The sequence below is a fragment of the Nomascus leucogenys genome, chromosome 10 (genome assembly GCF_006542625.1).
Source record: "Nomascus leucogenys isolate Asia chromosome 10, Asia_NLE_v1, whole genome shotgun sequence".
Lineage (NCBI taxonomy): Eukaryota > Metazoa > Chordata > Mammalia > Primates > Hylobatidae > Nomascus > Nomascus leucogenys.
Window position 1 is genome coordinate 61,248,163 of NC_044390.1, and position 20,645 is coordinate 61,268,807.

General features: G+C 54.2%; 1 protein-coding gene across 1 annotated transcript; it reads right to left on the reverse strand.

Moving 5' to 3' along the window:
• Positions 1–197: 197 nt before the first annotated feature.
• PIN1 (peptidylprolyl cis/trans isomerase, NIMA-interacting 1) lies at positions 198–15,264 on the reverse strand. Its single transcript, XM_003275717.4, has 4 exons — positions 15,073–15,264; positions 11,376–11,588; positions 1,758–1,868; positions 198–812 (listed from the first exon to the last, which is right to left on the reverse strand). Exons 1-4 carry the CDS (start codon positions 15,128–15,130, stop codon positions 703–705), a joined length of 492 nt encoding a protein of 163 aa, XP_003275765.1. The 5' UTR covers positions 15,131–15,264; the 3' UTR covers positions 198–702.
• Positions 15,265–20,645: the final 5,381 nt, after the last annotated feature.

Consider the following 20,645-nt stretch of genomic DNA (forward strand, 5'->3'; position numbering starts at 1 on the left):
AGATCTCAGGGTGCTGGGCAGCTGGACAGTGCTCATGTCCCCGAAAGCCAGCTGCTAGGACTCCCCCTGGCCCAGGGCAAGGGGAAGCCTTGGGGGAGAACTTGCAGCTGGGACCCTTAGGATGGGGGGGGCCGTGATCCCCTCCCCGCGACATCTTCCCCACTATGCTTCCCTGAGGAGAAATGAGACACAGGAGAGCAGAGCAGTGGTTCCGGGTTTAATTGGGGGTGAAAGGGTGCTGCACAGTTGCTCAGAGGGCCCATGGCTGGGCCGCATGGGACCTCATGGTCCGCATGGGTCGCCTTTGCGACTGAACAGAGGAGCATGGCCTAACTAGAAACAATTCGGCCCTCGAGTCTGCCTCCAGCACCTGGGGGGACACGGGGCGGCTCTGCTGACCAGGCCTTCTCTTTGGAACACCCCTCCCACCACACTGCCCTGGGTCTGGGAGCTTACCACCCCTGCTGAAGTCAATTCCTTAAGGGAGAATCTGGCGGTCGCAGTCCCAACTGGGGATGGACAGGGAGTGGGGACCCCAGGACCCCCAATCTGGAAGGGCCCCCCACAGCCATTTTGGGAACAATAAATACTGTGTGACGGTGGCAGGGAGTGGGGGGTTCGGCCACCGGCTGGTGGGCAAGGGGGAGCTGGCTGGCCTAGCCGCCCTGCCCTGCCCCGAGGCCAGGCCTGGGCTCCCCACCCCTACTCAGTGCGGAGGATGATGTGGATGCCGGAATCCGTGAACACGGGCCCGCTCATCTCCCCCGTCCGCAGCGCAAACGAGGCATCTTCAAATGGCTTCTGCATCTGACCTGGGAGCCAGGAGGGGCGGTGGGGGGTGTCAGGGCTGGGCTGGCAGAGGCCAGGATGAGGCAGGGCGGGCGGCAGCCAAGACAGATGGGGCTCCTGCCTGCGCTGAGCCTCACATTCGTCCACACTCATCTGTCACCGCGTTTATTGCTGGTGCTGAGCGTCAGCCCAGCTGGGGGTGGCAGGGCCATTAAGGAGGCCCTGGGAAGCCTGAGGACAGCATGAAGGATGGCACGCAGGGCTGCGGCCACCGCCATGCATTTAGGGGCCACTTCGGTGGTGAACTCGTCTCCCTGGGCCCGGTTCCCAGCCCTGCTACGTCATCTGTCCCATCAGCCTCCTCAGAGCAGATGGGCAGCTGCTGGCCCCATGCTGCTGCCCCGCCCCACTAAGACACCTGCACACCACACCCTGCAACCCATCCTGGCCTCTCGCTGATGTTCTGCAGACCCCGAGGACTGATGAGGAGGAAGAGGAAGAGGCCTAGTCCCCTCTGTCCCTGATTTCCACTGTCCTGGCCAGACAGGCCTAAACTCAGGGCCATCTCCTCTCACCCCTGGTTTCCCCACCTTCGAGAGGGATTCTGGGGGACATGCCCTGGGACTCTCAGGGCCCCCAACCTTAAACCACAAAAAGGAAGAGGCAGAGGACAGGACATACGCGCCTTGGTGGGCCCGGGATGAGGACATCTGTGCATAGACACACAAGAGACCATGCCCCCGGGGTAGAGATGATGCCAGGAAGAAAGTGCTGCAGCCCCCTCCCTGTGTGGCCCTGGCCCTGCCCAGCAGAGCAGCCTCTGAAGCCTGAGGAAGGGGTTGTGCTGCCATCTGCTGGACCCCGAAGGCCGGTGTGGCACCTGGGAGCCCAGTGCCCAGACCCTCCTGGCCTCTACCCCTCAGGGTGGTAAGGGTCCCCCGACCTGGTGGGGCCCATTCCTTGCGCACCTCTGCTGAAGGCACCCAGGTCTCCCCTGGCCTTGGCTGAGCTGCAGTCGCTGAACTGTGAGGCCAGAGACTCAAAGTCCTCCTCTCCCGACTTGATCTTCTGGATGTAGCCTGCGGACATGGAACGGAATGGGAGTGCCAGGTCAGGGGCTGGGGGACCTGACCAGACAGGATGGAGGACTCCAGAGCTGGCCAGCTGGGGAGGCAGCACTTCACTGGGAAAGCCTCCCCCCACAGGCGCACATGCTCCCCACAACCCCTCTCCTCACACATACCTGCATGCGCACTCACACCTGTCCTCATTAACACTCGAGAAGAGGCGCCTTTCATGCGCATGAGCATTCGATGCACCCCGCCAGTCATCCATGAGCCCTGCCACCCTGCAGGTCTCACATCCCTGCTCCCGCTGTCACTCTTGCCAGCACACACACATGCACACACACACACACGTGAGGGAAAATCTACATCCAAGCTGGACAGGCCAGAGGAGAGCAGCAAGCAGGGAGAGGCTGACCCAGGCAGGGGGCTGGGCCCCCAGGGCCCCCTGGGCAGAGATGGGAGAGCTGTCCAGAGAAAGCTCAGCACTGCCACGGCACCCTGTGGCCTCAGCTGTCCCATCTGGGAAGAACAGCCTGGCACTGGGATGGGCCTCCAAGGGACCCTGGTGGGCTCTGCAAGGGACACTCGTGGGCTGTAGCCCCAGGGTCCCAGAGGCAGGCGACATAGCTCTTCTCCCGGCTCCCCACCTATAGTCTGCATGCTGGCAGAACTCAGGGTGGCCCCACCCTGTGTGGCCCAAACCAGCCCATTGGCTCTGACGCTCCAGGAGGCGGGGGAGGCCAGGGCTGGTGGAGTTAGGAGGAACAGGGCTGCTGGCAGAGGGGGCAAGACAGCAGCAGAGTAGCATCTGAGTGACTCATGTTTCGGAAGCCAAGTAGGGAGGGCTGTGTGTGTGTGCATGTGGTGTGTGTGGTGTGACTGTGTGAGCAAGTGTGTGTATGCACTCTTGTGCATGCGCCAGGTCGGGAGGAATGGCCTACCGCCTTCCTGACTGCAGGCCACCCCCAGGAAGGTGCCCATGGGCCAAAGCCTGCCCTACCCCAATCCTCCTCTTGCTCTGACACAAACAGGCGTCCCTTCCAGTGTCCTCCCTAGGCCAGTGATGCAACAGCCCCAGCCAGCCAGGGCAGCCCTCTGGGTGAACTGCACCCGCCCCGTGTACCCTATGGCCTGGCAGCCACTCTCCAGGGACACCAGTTCTTCTCTCCAATGTGAGGGTCACACTGACACACTCAGTAGGGGGTTTCTTAATGTCACCCTGACACTTCTACCCATTGCTCCTTCTGACCTAAACGAGGCCATGACACACCCGCCGGCCAACTTGCCCAGGACATACATAGCTGACACACTGGCCTGGAGCCTGTCGGGGAGCCACGGGAACACTGCTGGGTGACCTAGCCAGTGCTGGGAGGCCTGGACACCCAACCGTGGCAGCTGCTGAACACATTGGACTGATCCAAGTGTCCCCAGGGCCCCTCGGCCTCACACTCTGACCTGCTTGGGACCGCAGTGGAAATGGTACCACCGTGACAGCACAGCCATAGCTCCGTTTGGCTGCACGTCATGGCAGCCACCAGTGTCCTGGTATCTGAGCTGGATGTCACCACGACCTGCTGCCCTGACATCCCTTTGCCTCTCTGTCTGATAGTCTTATGTCAGTGGCTGTGACACGCAGCATAGTGCCTGGCACCGAGCAGGACCCTGACCAACGTCCCTTGCTGTCATCATTCTTCCCCTCCATGGGGACTGCATCCCGGGGATGATGCAGCCTCTACTGCTCTGCTCTCCCTATCCTTGGCCCTGCCGGCCCACGTGTCCTGGTCTGACAGGGACACTGATGCCATACAGGGCCCCAGCTTCTGTTGGGATGGCACATTACAGAGGCTTCTGCCCGTGATGCCCTGGTTTGATCAGAATGCCCCGCTTCCAGGGCTGCCATGGGGTCCTCCTCCGTGCCAGACACATCCACCAGTGACTCCGACTTAAACCAGATGTTGCTAGGACCCCCTCCCACCCCTCCTCTCCCTGAACCTCTAGGTATCTCCTTGGCCTTAGGCACAGAGCATTGGAGTCCCCTGTCCCTCCTTCTGTCTGGACCACTAAGCCAGCCAGGGGATCGCATGGTGCCCCAGGGGTACCCACCTGCTTCGGGGAAGCAGGACTGCCTGCAGGTGCTAAGTGTCTGAGGAGCCAGGCCCAGGCCCTGAACAAGCATCACCTTGCCACAGCCCCCAGTGGCCAGGGCTGGGGACACAGCCACAGGGATCCCTGAAATTGGACAGCCCGCCCAAGTTGTCCTTTCTCACACACATAGTGTGCAAGCCAACCGCTTAAAAACAAAAGCCACACTTTGGCACCCCAATAGCTCATATCACCCAGATCTGCCTCTGACCTGCCAGCTCTCTCGGAAAATCTTCTGCTATGATGGGAGCCTGCAATGACTGTTTTTGTTTTCCTTTCGCAGAGATGGGGTCTCACTATATTGCTCAGGCTGGCCTCAAACCCCTGGGCTGCAGCAATCCTCTTGCCTCAGCCTCGCAAGTAGCTGGAATGATTTTTTTTTTTAAAGCACTTTCTCTTGAACCCAGGAGGTAGAAGGTACAGTGAGCTGAGATCGTTGCCACTGCACTCCAGCGTGGGCAACAAGAGCGAAACTCCATCTCAAAAAAAAAAAACAAAAAAAACAAAAACCACTTTCTTCCTGAGTTCCTGCTCTGTGAGGCTGACCTTGAGGGGTTTGGTCCTGTGTGTCTTGTTAGCTCAGCCTGTACCTGACCCCCCGACAATGACATCCTCTGACTCCCGCCTCAAAGACCTTAGTTTAAGCCTCTTGTCCTGCTTGAAACTCACCAGCTATCCTCTGGTCTCCCCCAGAAGCCTCCCCTAATCCCCCACTGTGTGAGGTGCCTCTCCCTGGGTGCTGCATTTACTACTGTCCTATTGGTGGGTTGCTTGCCCACCTCACAGTGCAGGAATGGAGGCTGCTGGGTTGGCCTTGTTCATTGCTGCACCCTCAGAACCCAGCACTGTGCACAAAACAGGTGTTCACGAATGTTCAAGAAGTTCATGAATAAATGAGACAGAAATAGGCCATGGGGAAGGAGGGAGACAGGGATCTACCACGGGGCTTGAAGCAGAAATGCTGGAATCTCATGCCCTGTCTGCCTGAAACTCAGGCTGCAACCCTAAGGCCAGACTTCCTGGGCCTCCTCCAAGACAATGTGTCAGCCTTGCCTGACAGCACCAAAACCCATGAAATTTGATGGGGACTGTCGGGTGCTGGAGCCCCATCCTGATTCGATGTGGCTCCCGCTTAGAACCACACAGACGCAGGGTGGCCTCTCCAGGAGCTCCCAGTCTGGAGCAGGGGCCTCCACCTGCTTCAAGGTGTTCAGGACCCCTTGAAATTGTATGCAAAACAGAACGGCACCTGTCTGTGCTGGCAGACCCCAGCCAGCCTGCTCACAGTGTATCCCCAAGGTCCAGGAGGACATGTTATGGGTGCTGACTCCAGATTCCATCAGGTTCAGATCGTACCTCTGCTGCTCCTGAACAATGCGAGTCTGGCAGGTGACTTTACCTCTTGGAGCTTCACTCAACTGGCCTGTAAAATGGGGTAACCGCTGCTCCTACATTGGAGCCTGTTCCAAGGAGTGAATCAGTGATCGCTTAAGCAGTGGTTGTTGCAGAGCAGGTCCCTGACAGATCCAAACTGCCCATCCATCAGGGACTCAATGTTTGTGTCACCCCAAATTCATGTGTTAAAGCCCTAACCTCCAGTGTGGCTGCATCTGGAGATGGGGACTTCGGGGAAGTAACTAGGGTTAAATGAGGTCATAAGGGTGGGGCCCTGATCCAACAGGATTAGCGTCCCTTTTTTTTTTTGAGGCAGACTCTGGCTCTGTCACCCAGGCTGGAGTGCAGTGGTATGATCTCGGCTCACTGTGACCTCTGCCTCCTGGGTTCAGGCGATCCTCCTGCCTCAGCCTCCTGAGTAGCTGGTATCACAAGCATGCACCACTACATCTGGCTACTTTTTTTTAAGTATTTTTAGTAGAGATGGAATTTCACCATGTTGGCCAGGCTGGTCTTGAATTCCTGACCTCAGGTGATCCACCCACCTCAGTCTCCCAAAGTGCTGGGATTACAGGCATGAGCCACTGCGCCTGGCCAGGATTAGTGTCCTTATAAGAAGAGACACCAGAGAGCTTGTGCTCCTTCACTCCGGGCACATGCGCCTGGGGAATGCCATGTCAGTGCACAGTGAGAGGGCAGCCGTCTACAAGCCAGGAAGTGGGTTCTCACCAGGAACAGAATCTGAGGGAACCTGGATCATGGACTTCTGGCCTCCAGAACTGTGGAAAGTGATGACTGTTGTTTAAGCCACACAGTCTGTGATTATTTTGTTACAACAGTCCAAGCTAATGCACCTCAGTGACCTAGGTGGGAGTGAGGGAACAAATGGGGTAGTCCTTGACCCCAAAAATGTTTTGAGACGTGCTGTCTCCTCTGCCTTGCCAGATCATTACGCTGCTTCCAGCATACTTCCCCCAGACTGCCCAGGCACCAGAGGGGAAGGGGCCTGGTCGGGGAAAGAGGTGACAGAGAAGACCAAGATCCAGAAGGAGGGGCTAGAGGCCGGCCCAAGGGCAGCAGGCTGGAAGGGTGCCAGTGACCTTGAGGACCCCGGGGCAAAGGGGCTGACCTGGATGCTGGGATGATGGGTATGTGAGTAGGACGGCTGCTCATAGTCTCAGCCTCGCCAGGACCCTCCAGGCCCTGGGCATATGAGGGGTGGCTGTCAACAGTTCTGGGTGGAGAGCAGGCAGGGAGGGCTTCTCCACGGCCCATCATCCTTAGACAAGGACACTGGCAATGACTCCCTCGGATCCCTGACAGCCTCTGGCTGTGGCCCAGCAGCTGCAGAGGAGCCAATGCTGGGAAAAGGAGCCTCAGCAGAAAATGTGGAGGTCCCGGCTCTCTCTGCAGGCAGCCTGTCCCTTCGGGGCAAGGGCAGAGCACCAGATCTAAATGGGCACTGATGAGATTTAGCCTGGCTGCCAGCTGGGGAGTGAGCTGCCCAAATCATGATCTCCTGATCACCCGGCATGAACCCTCGAGGGGAGAACATCCACTTCGTGGAAGAGAAAATGAGGCCCAGGTGCCCAATGCCTGCACCGACACTGCACATGAGGTACCTCGGCTGGGGCCACCTCACTGCACCTTCCTATCTACCTCTGAGGAGATCTATCCCAGCACCGTCTCAGGCAGGAGGATACCAGGAGAGGGAGGTCGTGGGCCAAAGTCATCATCTGTGTGCTGAGCCCACTAGGCCTCCTGTGGTCCTATCCAGAACTCTTTCTATGGGCTGTAGGGTGGCAGCAGGGGCTGCCCATGAGCAGAGGCCTTGACTTGACCTCAGCTCCCCTACCGTCCACACCCGAATGACTGGGGCTGAGGCTCCGCCATGCAGAGCGTGCCAGCCACTAAGCCCATTGCTCCTGGATCCTCAGAGCCACCCCATTCTACAGATGAGGCAACTGAGGCTCAGGAAATGAAGACCACACAGCTGGCACTGAAACCCAGCCCTCTGCGAGCCCAGGGTGGGCCACGCTGTTCTGCCCTGACCCTCCCCCAGACATCCCACCCCTGCCCACCTAATCTATCCCAGTCCTCTCTATCCTGCCTCCTGAATCTCTCTCGGGTCTGCTCCCTCTCACTTCTTCTTCCACTTCCAGCCCCCAAGTTCAAGTCACACCACCTCTCACTGCAATTCCTCCCACAGCTTCCACCAGGTGGGCAGGCGAGGCTCCTGCTGACATTCCAGAATCTGCAGGTACCTACGGTAAGGCCTCAGGGCCTGGCTACTTACCAGGTGCACCTGTCCAACCCAGAGATGGGGGAGACAGCCTCGCCCACCACACCCAGAGCCATGCCCTCCTCACTATCCCCACCGGCCTCAGCCTTCTGCCAGCTCTCACCAGGATTGCTTGGAGCAGTTCTGTCCTGTGCCTGGCTGCTCTGCTGACCCTCAGGAGCCCACCTCATGCTGCTCCATCCCCAAATGCCTGCACCCTCCTGCTCACTCTTATGGGGTCCGGAAGCCTCAGAACAGAGACCACTAGAGCTGGGAGGACCCAAAGGGTCATCTTGCGATTCTCTCCTAGCTTCTCCCTCCACTTCTTCCTCTTGCTCTGGGGCAACCAGAACCTCTGAAGGTTCTGGGCCTTCCAGCTTCCCTGGCCCTTGACATTCTAGCTTCACAGATCTCTGCTGAAAGCAGAGCACTGTGGGTTCCTCTCCTGGTCCCATATGGCCACGTATGTCCTGCTGCCTCCAGGAAAGAACCCAACCTCCTCACCTGACAAGGACCTTCCTCAACCTGGCTGGGACCTGCCCGTGAAGGGTCTCACCATCCCCCAGCTCCCTGCAAAGCCTTCCCCAGAGTCCTGGCTACATCCTAGTCCTAGGCCTTTACTTCTGCCCCGTCCTGTGCCAGGAATCCTTCTTGCTTCCTACTGGCTCATGAAACAAGGCTGTGAGGGCTGACTCTGGGCCAGGCTTTGTGTGGCAGGATGGGAATACAGGGGCAAGAGAGAGATCCAGTCCCTGCCCTCAGAGGTCAGGAGGCTGGCTCTTCAATCAGCCTTCAAGATTCTGTGCAAGAACTCGGCTTCTCTCTACCATGCTTACGTGTAAGACTAACGGGTGGCACTTACTGTGCTAGATGCCATGTTGGGAGTGTGCGTGTGTAATAACATCCTACAGGCCAACTGGACCAAGTGATGAGAGGGTAAAACAACAGCCAATACTGACTGAGTGTGCACTCTGTGCTGGGCCCTGTGCTACCACAACCAACAACAGCAATGACAGTGACCACTAATAATGACAGAACATTTACCGATGCCAGGAGCTGTTACTCCCGCTTTACTGTATTAGCCAGGAGTCCTCACAACTACTCTGTGAGGCGGGTCTTATTATTTTAATACTAATTTTATAAATGAAAAAGACTGACAGCTGGGGGCGGTGGGTCATGCTTGTCATCCCAACACTTCGGGAGGCTGAGGTGGAAGGATCACTTGAGCCCAGGAGTTTGAGACCATCCTGGGCAACATGGTGAAGTCCTGCCTCTACTAAAAATACAAAAATCAGCCAGGTGTGGTGTTATGAGCCTGCAGTCCCAGGTACTTGGGAGGCTGAGGTGGGAGGATCACCTGATCTCAAGGAGGTTGAGGCTGCAGTGAGCTATGAATACTGCACTCCAGCCTGGGTGACAGAGCAAGACCCTGTCTCAAAAGAAGGAGAAAAAGATTGAAGCCCAGAGATGTTAAGTAACTTGCTCAAGATCACATAGCCAGGAACTGGCAGAGCTGCATAGCAACCCAGGCTGTCTGGGCATGGTTGAGAGATGGGTTGTTTGGAGTAGGGACAGCCCAGGAGGTTTGGGGACTCTGAGAAAGGTTGTCAGACACAACTTACTGCAAGAATGGAAATATGTTTTGTTTTGTTTTGAGACTGAGTCTCGCTCTGTTGCCCAGGCTGGAGTGCAGTGGCACGATCTCGGCTCACTGCAAGCTCCGCCTCCCGGGTTCACGCCATTCTCCTGCCTGTCTCCTGAGTAGCTGGGACTACAGGTGCCCGCCACCACGCCAGGCCAATTTTTTTGGATTTTCAGTAAAGACGGGGTTTCACTGTGTTAGCCAGGATGGTCTCGATCTCCTGACCTCGTGCCCGCCCGCCTTGGCCTCCCAAAGTGCTGGGATTACAGGCGTGAGCCATCACACCCGGCCAAGAATGTAAATGTTTTATATTCCCGCTGTTGAAGATGGCAGCCACCAGCTAAAGTATGACCAGTGCAATTGAGAAACCAATTTTTGACATTATCTTATTTATTTTTGAGACAGGGTCTTGCTCTGTCACCCAGGCTGGAGTGCAATAGCATGATCTTGGCTCATTACAACCTCTGCCTCCTGGGCTCAAGGGATCCTCCCACCTCAGTCTTCCAAGTAGCTGACACTATAGGCGTGCACCACCGCGTCCAGCTAACTTTTTTATTTTTTTAGAGACGGGGTTTTGCTATGTTGCCCAAGCTGGTCTCAAACTCCTGGGCTCAAGTGATCCTCCCGCACAGGGTGGGAGTGGCAGCCAAACTGGACAGCTTTAGAGAGGGCTCTGCAAATGATGGCCTGCAGGCCAAATCCTCCCTGATTTTGTAAATAGTAAAGTTTTCTTGGCACACAGCCATCACCATGTGCTTGCTTACATATTGGTTATGACTGCCATCCAGTTACAAAGCAGAGCTGATAGAGACTGCATGGCCCACAAAACCTAAAATATTTACCATCTGGCCTTTAAAGTTTGCCACCCTGGTGCCAGACTGCAGAGGAAACACAGAACAGAGCAGGGAATAGCTTCCTCCCTTAGGTCAGAATTAACTCACTAGCTCTGCTGGCACTCACTACCTCTTTTTTTTTTTTTTTTTGAGACGGAGCCTCGCTTTGCTGCCCAGGCTGGAGTGGAGTGGTGCGATCTCGGCTCACTGCAACCTCTGCCTCCCTGCCTCAGCCTCCTGAGTAGCCGGGATTACAGGCACGTGTCACCACATCTGGCTAATCTTTGTATTTTTAGTAGAGACGGAGTTTCACCATACTGCCCAGGCTAATCTCCAACTCCTGACCTCAGGTGATCTGCCCTCCAAGGGCTCCCAAAGTGCTGGGATTATAGGCGTGAGCCACCGCACCCTGCATGCCCTCACTACCTTTCTGACCACTCTCTCTGGATCCACCTATGTTTGTGACTCAGGCCCCTAGTGGATGATATTACTATTGACAACACTTCCCACAGACTGAGGGCCTACTGTGCAAAATCCATTGCCTTATTCCCTCGAACCTTCACAATGGTCCTCAGAGGATGCCCATTTTACAGAGAAAGCTGAGCCTAGGGGAGGTGACATGAGTCCCCTCCCAAAGGTCACAGAGTTCACAGAGGCACAGCTACTACCTGAACCCATGTTTGCCAGCCCCTAGGCTGGGTCCTCTGCCCCTACCTGGCTCACCCTCAAATGCCAGATGGAAAGAAAAGAGAATGGCTGCTGTCAGCCGGGCGCGGTGGCTCACGCTTGTAATCCCAGCACTTTGGGAGGCCGAGGAGGGCGGATCACGAGGTCAGGAGATCGAGACCACAGTGAAACCCCGTCTCTACTAAAAAATACAAGAAAATTAGCCAGGCGTGGTGGCGGGCGCCTGTAGTCCCAGCTACTCGGAGAGGCTGAGGCAGGAGAATGGCGTGAACCCGGGAGGCGGAGCTTGCAGTGAGCCGAGATTGCGCCACTGCACTCCAGCCTGGGCGACAGAGCGAGACTCCATCTCAAAAAAAAAAAAAAAAAAAAAGGGAATGGCTGCTGTGAAGGTCAGGGTCAGGTCATGCACTGGCATTTTTGTGTTGGCCAACATCACGCCTGGCAGCTGAGCAAGCTGGGGTGAAGGGTCTGATGTGACTTCTACAAAGGCTCACCTGGGAGAAGACCCCCTCCCAAGCCCCTGCCCTCGCCCTGCTCACCGTTGATCAGCTCCAGGGCCTCCTCCTTGGTCCGGGTGATCTTCTCCTGCCGCCAGGATGAGGGCCGCCTTGACTGGCTGTGCTTCACCAGCAGGTGCGAGCAGCGGACCCTGGTGGGCTCCCCCTGCCCGTTTTTGCCACCACTGCTGCTGTTGCCACTGGGCCGCTCCCACTGGCTGGCGTTAGTGATGTGGTTGAAGTAGTACACTCGGCCTGGAGGGGAGGGCAGGCAGGAATTCAGCTAGGGTTGTGCTCCCAGGACACCACCTGGGCCCACAGCCAGAAGCCAGGGTAAGGGCCTGGCTTGCAGGGGGTGCCTTCATTCAACAAATCTATGGTGTATCCACCATGTGCCACAGGCTCTCCAGACATGGGCCAATGTAGCAGGATACAGTCCCTGCCCTTAGAGAGCTAACATTCTAGGTGAGAGCAGACAGGTGCTAAACAAGCAAACGAAACACAGGATAGTATCAATCCCTGATAACTTCAAGGAGGAAAATAACGCAGGGTGATGGAACAGAGGAAGCTGGGGGACAGGGAGTGACTCAAACCATGCACTCAGCAGCCAGGCCACCTGGATTCAAATCTGAATCTGGGTTCAAATGTGATCTATCTTCCATGGGCCTCGGTGTTCTCACCTGTAAAATGGAGATAACAGTTCCTACCTTAAGGTCATTGAAAGGACTAAATTTTTAAAAATTTGAAAAAGGGCTAAGCACAGTGGCTCTCACCTGTAATCCCAGCACTTTGGGGGGCCAAGGTGGGGTGGATCACCTGAGGTCAGGAGGTAGAGACCAGCCTGGCCAACATGGTGTAACCCCATCTCTACTAAAAATACAAACACTGGGCCGGGTGCGGTGGCTCACACCTGTAATCCCAGCACTTTCGGAGGCTGAGGAGGGTGGACCATGAGGTTACGAGATTGAGACCATCCTGGCTAACACGGTGAAACCCCATCTCTACTAAAAATACAAAAAACTAGCTGGGCATGGAGGTACACGCCTGTAGTCCCAGCTACTCAGAAGGCTGAGGCAGGAGAATCGCTTCAACCTGGGAGGCAGAGGGTGCAGTGAGCTGACATCGTGCCCCTGCACTCCAGCCTGGGCGACAGAGCAAGACTCTGTCTCATAAAAAAAAAAAAAAAAATACAAACATTGGCCAGGCACAGTGGCTCACGCCTGCACCAGCACTTTGGGAGGCTGAGGTGGGCGGATCACCTGAGGTCAGGAGTTCGAGACCAGCCTGGCCAACACAGTGAAACCCTATCTCTACTAAAAATATAAAAAATTAGCCCAGCATGGTGGCAGGCGCCTGTAATCCCAGCTACTGGGGAGGCTGAAGCAGCCAGGAGAATCGCTTGAAGCCGGGAGGTGGAGGTTGCAGTGAGCTGAGATTGTGCCACTGCACTCCAGCCTGGGCAACAAGAGCGAAACTCCGTCACAAACCAACCAACCAACCAACATTAGCCGGGTGTTGTGGTGTATGTCTGTAATCCCAGCTACTCGGGAGGCTGAGGCAGGAGAATTGCTTGAATCTGGAAGGTGGAGGTTACAGTGAGCCAAGATCATGCCACTGCACTCCAGCCTGGGCGATAGAGTGAGACTCTCGTCTCAAAACAAAAACAAAAACAAAAACAAAAACAGGCTGGCTGGGCGCAGTGGCTCAGGCCTGTAATCCCAGCACTTTGGGAGACTGAGGCAGGTGGATCACCTGAGGTTAGGAGCTCGAGACCAGCCTGGCCAACATGGTGAAACCTCGTCTCTAATAAAAATACAAAAATTAGCCAGATGTGGTGGCAGGCACCTGTAATCCCCGCTACTCAGGAGGCTGAGGCAGGAGAATCACTTGAACCAGGGAGGTGGAGGTTGCAGTGAGCCAAGATCATGCCACTGCACTCCAGCCTGGGTGACAGAGTGAGACTCTGTCTCAAAATAAATAAATAAATAAACAAACAAAAAATAAAAAATAAAAAATTAGCCATGGGTGGTGGTACACATCTGTGGTCTCAGCTACTTGAAAGGCTGAGGTGGGAGGATTGCTTAAGCCTTGGAGGCAGAGGCTGCACTGCAGCCTGAGCCACACAGTAAGACCATTTCCAAAAATAGAAGAAGAAAGCACTAAATAAGCTCACACATCTGCAAAATGCCTAGGACAGAAACTGGCACACATTAAGAGTGGGATGGCCTTTATTATCTCCATTGTATAGATGACAAAACGGAGGCCTCACCTTTTGCATCTCTGGGAATGGCAGCAATGGGTAACACTTCCTGAGTGTTTACTCTGTTCCAGGCACACACAAGGGAAGGCAGGAACTGTACTCAGGTACTTCACACCCGAAAGCTCTGCTCTTAGCTACTACACCGTGCACGGCGTTGCAGAGCTAGGAACCAGCATTACTGGTGGCCCGATGTTACCCAGGGAGTGAGGGGTATGAAGGAGTGAAGACTGTGAACAAGAAGCTGTAAGTAAAGACCCTACTGGGTGCCACTCCAAAGGCTGACAGTTCGCCTGGGTGACATGGAGTGTCACCCATAAAGGAATCCATAAGGGTTGAACTGAGCAGAAACAGCAGAAATGGGCCCAGAGCTGGGCAGAGCATCCGGTTTATGCTGGAGGTCCCAGCCACAGTCCAGGGCTAGAACAGGGTGGGCGAGAGCGCATGTTCCAGATGCAAATGCAGCTGAGCTACTGACTCACTCTAAAACCTTGGCAATGGGCTCTAATCTCCCTGCACCTCAGTTCTCATCTGAAAAATGGGGAACAGCGAATAAGGAGATCAAACCTCATAGGGTTAATGAGGAGAGTCCATGTATCCAAACCGTTCACCAGAACCTGGCACTCAACCAAGGAGAATTATTACTGCAAATGCAATTGCTATGGGCTCTAGAGGCAGCAGAGTGACTCGGGACCTGCCCACAGATGCTGGGCCTGCTCCTCAGGAGTTTGCAGTGACAAGGGCAGGGGGATTTGGAGGCAAACTGCCTAGGTCCTAATCCAACCCCCGGCCTCTGAAATGAATGATCTTGGACGAGTTCCTTCAGTTTTCTGACCTGTTTCCTTGCTGGTAAGATGGAAGTAATAACGACCTGGCTCCCAGAGTTGCGGCAATTCAGAGAGAACTTAAAGCGCTTGACACAGAGACAAACATGCCCTGTTACTGGCAATATTATCATTGTGGCTAACCCTTAAATCGGGCCTAAGCACAGGGGCCATCGTCTGGCAGAATGTCACCGGCGATGTCGCAGACTCAGCATTAGATGTACACAGTAGGGGTGTTAGCAAGGGTAGGTTGTGGACCCGAGGCCGGGCAACACCCTGCGCCCTTTGCAGGGTACTGGGGTGTCTCCTTCCCAGGGGTGCCCCCGGGCCCAGCAAGGTGCAGAGACGTCCCCCCGAGGCGTCAGGTGCATTAGGCCGAGAGGTATCAGCCGGGCCAGCAGGGCCAGGGCCATCGCCCCGGACTCCTCGGACCCTCACCCGCCCAGCCCCCTGCCTCAGCTTCCTCAGGCTTCCCGGCGGCTCCTGAGGCTTGCAGTCCCCACAACAGGGCGGGCCGGGGCCGTTACCCCGGGGACGACGCGGAGGAGCCAGGACCCCACGGGAGGAAGGCAGCGCTGCCGCCGCGCCCAAGGGGCGAGCTCGAGCCCTGCTTACGCGGGCCCGCGTGGTCCCGCCCCAGCCCCGACCCCCGCGGCACCTGAGCTGCGGCTCATGCGCTTCTCCCAGCCGGGCGGCAGCTTCTCCTCGTCCGCCATCTTCCTTCCTGCCGCAGCGCCTGCTCCGCCTCAGCCGCACCGCCGGTCGCCCGCGCCCGCCCGCCGCCGCTGCCTATTGGCTAGATGCGCTCTGCAACGGGGCCTGGCGGCGACGCCCATTGGGCTCCCCAACGGTCCGGATTGGCTTCTGGCCTTCTATTGGGTAGAAGAGAGGCTAGGCGGCCCTTCCCACATTCTCCCTGCGCCCCGCCCCCGGTCAGCCTCAGCCTGGCCCCGCCCACTCGCTCTCCTCGGCTCCTGAGTGGCCCGAAGCGACGCGGGCCCGCCCTTCTTAACGCCCTTTAGCGAGCGCCAAAAAACTCCCGATCCCTTCTTGGCGCGCGTCGCCGCAGAGCTCACCCAGGCAGGATAGAGCTTATGGATTGGCTAATGCCGCAGCAACTCCCGCCTGCCTGAGCCGTTCCCGGAGGTCCGCAAGCCCCCAGTCCTCCCATGCGGAAGAGTCTGGCTGGTGCGGAGGTAACGGCGGTCGAGGAGGTACTTGGGCGGAGCGGTGCTGCCTCTGCTGTTGCCATAGCAATGCAGTTGCCTTGGAGATGAGCACCTAAGTGCCCGATGCTTAAATTTGGCTCCTCCATCCTCCCTCTTCCCACCTGCTTCCCCCAGATGTCCAAAGCTAACCCAGCCTCTTTTATTTTTTGCAGGGCTCAACTTTTCCCTAGGCTCTGGACCCAAACACCTTCCACGTCCTTTGGAACCTGCTTACTTCCTTTATTCCCTCACAGTCTGGCTCCTTCCTCCATCCTGGGTGACCAGTGGGTGCCGACATTGACATTCATATAAGAACACGGAGGAGGTGCAAGTGGGAGGAGATGAGCTCAGTTTTAGCCAACTTAAAATAGAGTCTGCAGAGCCCGTGGGACACAGGGGAGGTATTTGGGGTCCCAGAGTTGGGGAACTGTGGGTAGATCTGGGAGTTGAAGACACTGACAGCAAAGGGTGCAGCTACAGTTCACCTAGCATAGAACCCTATGTGACCGTTAAAAAGACTGAGGCTTGCCGGGCGCGGTGGCTCACGCTTGTAATCCCAGCACTTTGGGAGGCTGAGGCGCGCGGATCACGAGGTCAGGAGATCGATACCACGGTGAAACTCTGTCTCTACTAAAAAATACAAAAAATTAGCCAGGCGTGGTGGCGGGCGCCTGTAGTCCCAGCTACTCGGAGAGGCTGAGGCAGGAGAATGGCGTGAACCCGGGAGGCGGAGCTTGCAGTGAGCCGAGATTGCGCCACTGCACTCCAGCCTGGGTGAGAGCGCGAGACTCCGTCTCAAAAAAAAAAAAAAAAAAGAATGAGGCTCAGTGAAGTGAACTCATAGGGAAACCTGCCCACAACAAATTAGACGCAGGATGCAGTAGAAGGCTAAGAGAAGTCTGGAGCCAGACTTGAGTTTAAAGCCTGGCACTGACACTTGCTATGTGACCTTGAACTGATTACTTAACGTTACTCTGTACTTTGGTTTCCCAATCTGCAAAGTGGGGATAAGGAATAATACATCCTTCTGTTTGATGTGAAGATTAAATAAATTAATCCACATAAAGCACTCAAGCCAGGCTCGGTGGCTCACACCTGTAATCCCAGCACTTTGGGAGGCCGAGGTGGGTGGATAACCTGAAGTCAGGAGTTCGAGACCAGCCTGGCCAACATGGTGAAACCCTGTCTTTACTAAAAATACAAAAATTAGCCAGGCGTGGTAGCGGCATCTTTAATCCCAGCTATTTGGGAGGTTGAAACAAGAGAATTACTTGAACCTGGGAGGCGGAGGTTGCAGTGAGCCGAGGTCATGCCACTGCACTCCAGCCTAGGTGACAGAGTGAGACTCCATCTCAAAAAACAAAAAAAGTTTGTTTTAATAGAACATTTTGTTTTTTACAAGTATGTATTAGCATAATATTAACAAGATGCTTTTTATAATTTTAGACATGGGCAGTTACAAAAACAGCGGAGTTGTCATGTACCCTTCACCCAAACTTCCCTAATATTAGCGTCTTAAATAAATAATAGAACAGAATTCTCAACCAGTAGCGATTTTGTTTCCCAAGGGACATTTGGCAACATCTTGATACATTTTTGGTTGTTACAACATCTTCAGACATTTTGGAACAGGAGATACTACTGGCTACTGGCATTTAGTATTAGATGCCAAGGATGCTGGTAACATCCTTCAAGGCACAGCCCCCACCAAAAGAATTATCCAACCCAAGGGCTGAGCGTGGTGGCTCACCTGTAATCCAGGGCTTTGGGAGGCCAAGGCAGGAGGATCGCTTGAGCCCACAGTTGGGGACCAGCCTGGGCAACATGGCAAGACCCCATCTCTACAAAAAAAATTCACTGGGTGTGGTGGCACGTGCCTGTAATCCCAGCTACTTGGGAGGCTGAGGTGGGAGGATCTCTTGAGTCTAGGAGTTAAGAGGCTGCAATTAGCCATAATCTTGCCACTGCACTCCAGCCTGGGTGACAGAGTAAGACTCTGTCTCAAAAACAAAATAATAATAATAAAAATAAAAGGCTGGGCGTGGTGGCTCACGCCTGTAATCCCACCACTTTGGGAGGCCAAGGCGGGTGGATCAAGAGGTCAGAAGTTCAAGACCAGCCTGGCCAAGATGGTGAAAACCCATCTCTACTAAAAATACGAAAATTAGTTAGGTGTGGTGGCGGGCGCATGTAATCCCAGCTACTCGGGAGGCTGAGGCGGATAATTGCTTGAACCCCGGGAGTGGAGCTTTCAGTGAGCCAAGATCACGCCACTGCACTCCAGCCTGGGTGACAGAGCAACACTCTCTCTCAAAAAAAAAAAAAAAAATCCAACCCAAAAAGGTCAACAATGCCAAAGCTTAGAAACCCTGCCATAATGTAATTATCAACACTAAGAAACCAATATCAATATAATACTATTAACTAAACCACAAATTCCCCCCAACCCTGTTTTCCCACTAATGTTCTTTTTATGTTCCAGGATGGGTGCTCACTGCTCCTGGAGTGTCACTGTTTCTGGTCCCTCTAAGTAGATAGAGCAAGGAAATATACATATGTATACACACATCTGTATGTATCAATATATCTGTTAAACAAAAACCGTGAATTCAGACTGATGCCTCCAAATCCAGTCCTACAAGGTTCATTTTAAGCACTCCCATCTCCTGTTTTGTTACTTCCTTCTCCACAGTGAGACACCCAGCTCTCATTATCTACAAGTTTACTTACTTGTTCAACCCTGTTTGTATTACATGGGCCCATGTGCCCACACCCACACACACAAAAGTAGTTTCAAAATTGCTAAATCATGGCTGGCCCAACGGCTCACACCTGTAATCCCAGCACCTTGGGAGGCTGAGGCGGGCGGATCACTGGAGCTCAGGCGTTTGAGACCAGCCTGGACAACATGGTGAAACCTCGTCTCTGCTGGAAATAAAAAAATTAGCCAGGTGTGGTGGCTCGTGCCTGTAGTCCCAGCTACTTGGGAAGCTGAGGCAGGAGAATCGCTTGAACCCAGGAGGCAGAGGTTGCAGTGAGCCGAGATTGCACCATTGCACTCTAGCCTGGGCAAAAAGAGCAAAACTCCATCTCAAAAAATAATAATAAAAAATAATAATTAAAAAAAAGCATAGAAAAGCAAACTATGGAATGGCATATAAATATTATAGGACATATAATTATCCCTGTATGATAAAACCTCTAGGCTATTCCAGAAAGTTTCTAGAGTCAATCAAATGTATTAATGCCCACCACTGGTGGGAGGAGTGGTATAAGAAATAAGAAATTCAGGGCCAGGCGCAGTGGCTGATGCTTGTAATCCCAGCACTTTGGAAGTCTGAGGTGAACGGATCACGAGGTCAGGAGATCAAGACCATCATGGGTAACATGGTGAAACCCCGTCTCTACTAAAAAAAATTAGCTGGGTGTGGTGGCGTGCACCTGTAATTCCAGCTACTCAAGAGGCTAAGGCAAAAAAATCACATGAACCCGGGAGGCGGGGTTTACAGTGAGCTGAGATCGCGCCATTGCACTCCAGCCTGGGCAACAAGTGTGAAACTCCATCTCCAAAAAAAAATTTTTTTTAATTTAAAAAATAAATAGGACAGGAGCAAGGTTGACACAAAGAACTGTGGCCAGGCGAACAGAGGGACAGTTGGTCTCCTGTCTACTCACACCTAGAGGAAGAATACAGCGAATAACATTATGTGCCAGGCATCCTGCTATTCTAATTGCATGATCTCATTGAGATGTGGGTGCCACTGTAGTGCTCATTTTTAGAGGATGAAACTGAGGGTCGCAGATGCTGAAATCCCACTGCTAAGGATCAATCAAAATTCAAATCTAGTCAGTCTGACTCTTGAGGCTGGGCTCATGTAGCCACACTTATAGTGCCACACTGCCTCACTGTCTACTATCACGTTATTTTTGTCTTGAAAAGAAGTGCCAGGGCCAGGCATGATGGCTCGCGCCTATGATCTCAGTACTTTGGGAGGCCAAGGCTGGAGGATCGTCTGAGGTCAGGCGTTCAAGACTATTTTGGGCAACACAGGGGAGACCCTGTCTCTACAAAAAATTTAAAATGCCAGACACGGTGGTTCACGCCTGTAATCCCAGCACTTTGGGAGGCCGAGGAGGGTGGATCACTTGAGGTCAGCAGTTTGAGACCAGCCTGGCCAACATGGTGAAACCCCATCTCTACTAAAAATACAAAAATTAACCGGCGTCATGGGGCACGCCTGTAGTCCCAGTCTCCTGCCTATTGCTTGAACCCAGGAGGCAGAGGTTGCAGTGAGCTGAGATCGTGCCACTGCACTCCAGCCTGGGTGACAGAGCGAGATTGTCTCAAAAAAAATAAATAATAATTTAAAAATTAGCCGGTGTGGTGGTACATACTGCCCAGCTACTTGGGAGGCTGATGCAGGAGGACTGTGTGAGTCCAGTTCAGGGCTGCAGTGGGCTATGAACGTACCACTGCATCCCATTCTGGGTGACAGAGCAAGATCCTGTCTCAGAAAAAGAAAAAACAAAGTGCCAGGAACTGTGGATGTTTAAACATGCTTTAAACTCATCTATACCTCCTCACAATATGCCAGTTGAAAGCAGACATGAAGTAAACACAATTATTTCCAGTGGATAAGGAAGTAAAGGCGTACGGAGGTTAAAAAATTTTGCCTAGTGTCACTCAGCTGCTTGGTGGCAGAGCTGACATTCCACACATGGTCTGTGTGATTTCAGAATCTGAATTCCTAACAATTATATCTACTGTCATTACCCGGAGGTTCTTTGGTCTATTAGGGTGACAATAACCCCAGGGTCTCTTGACCTTCAGACACCCACAGCAAACCCCAGAGTTCTCTCTGGGCTCCCACACAGACTCCCAGCCTCCTGGTCTACTCAGCCCTCATGGATCCAGTTGATCGGAGCTCTTATTTTAGCAGCTGCATACTGACGGTGTAGTGATGACCAAACAGCGACTGATCCACCCATCACTAGACAGCTCTCATACAAAGAGACAACAACA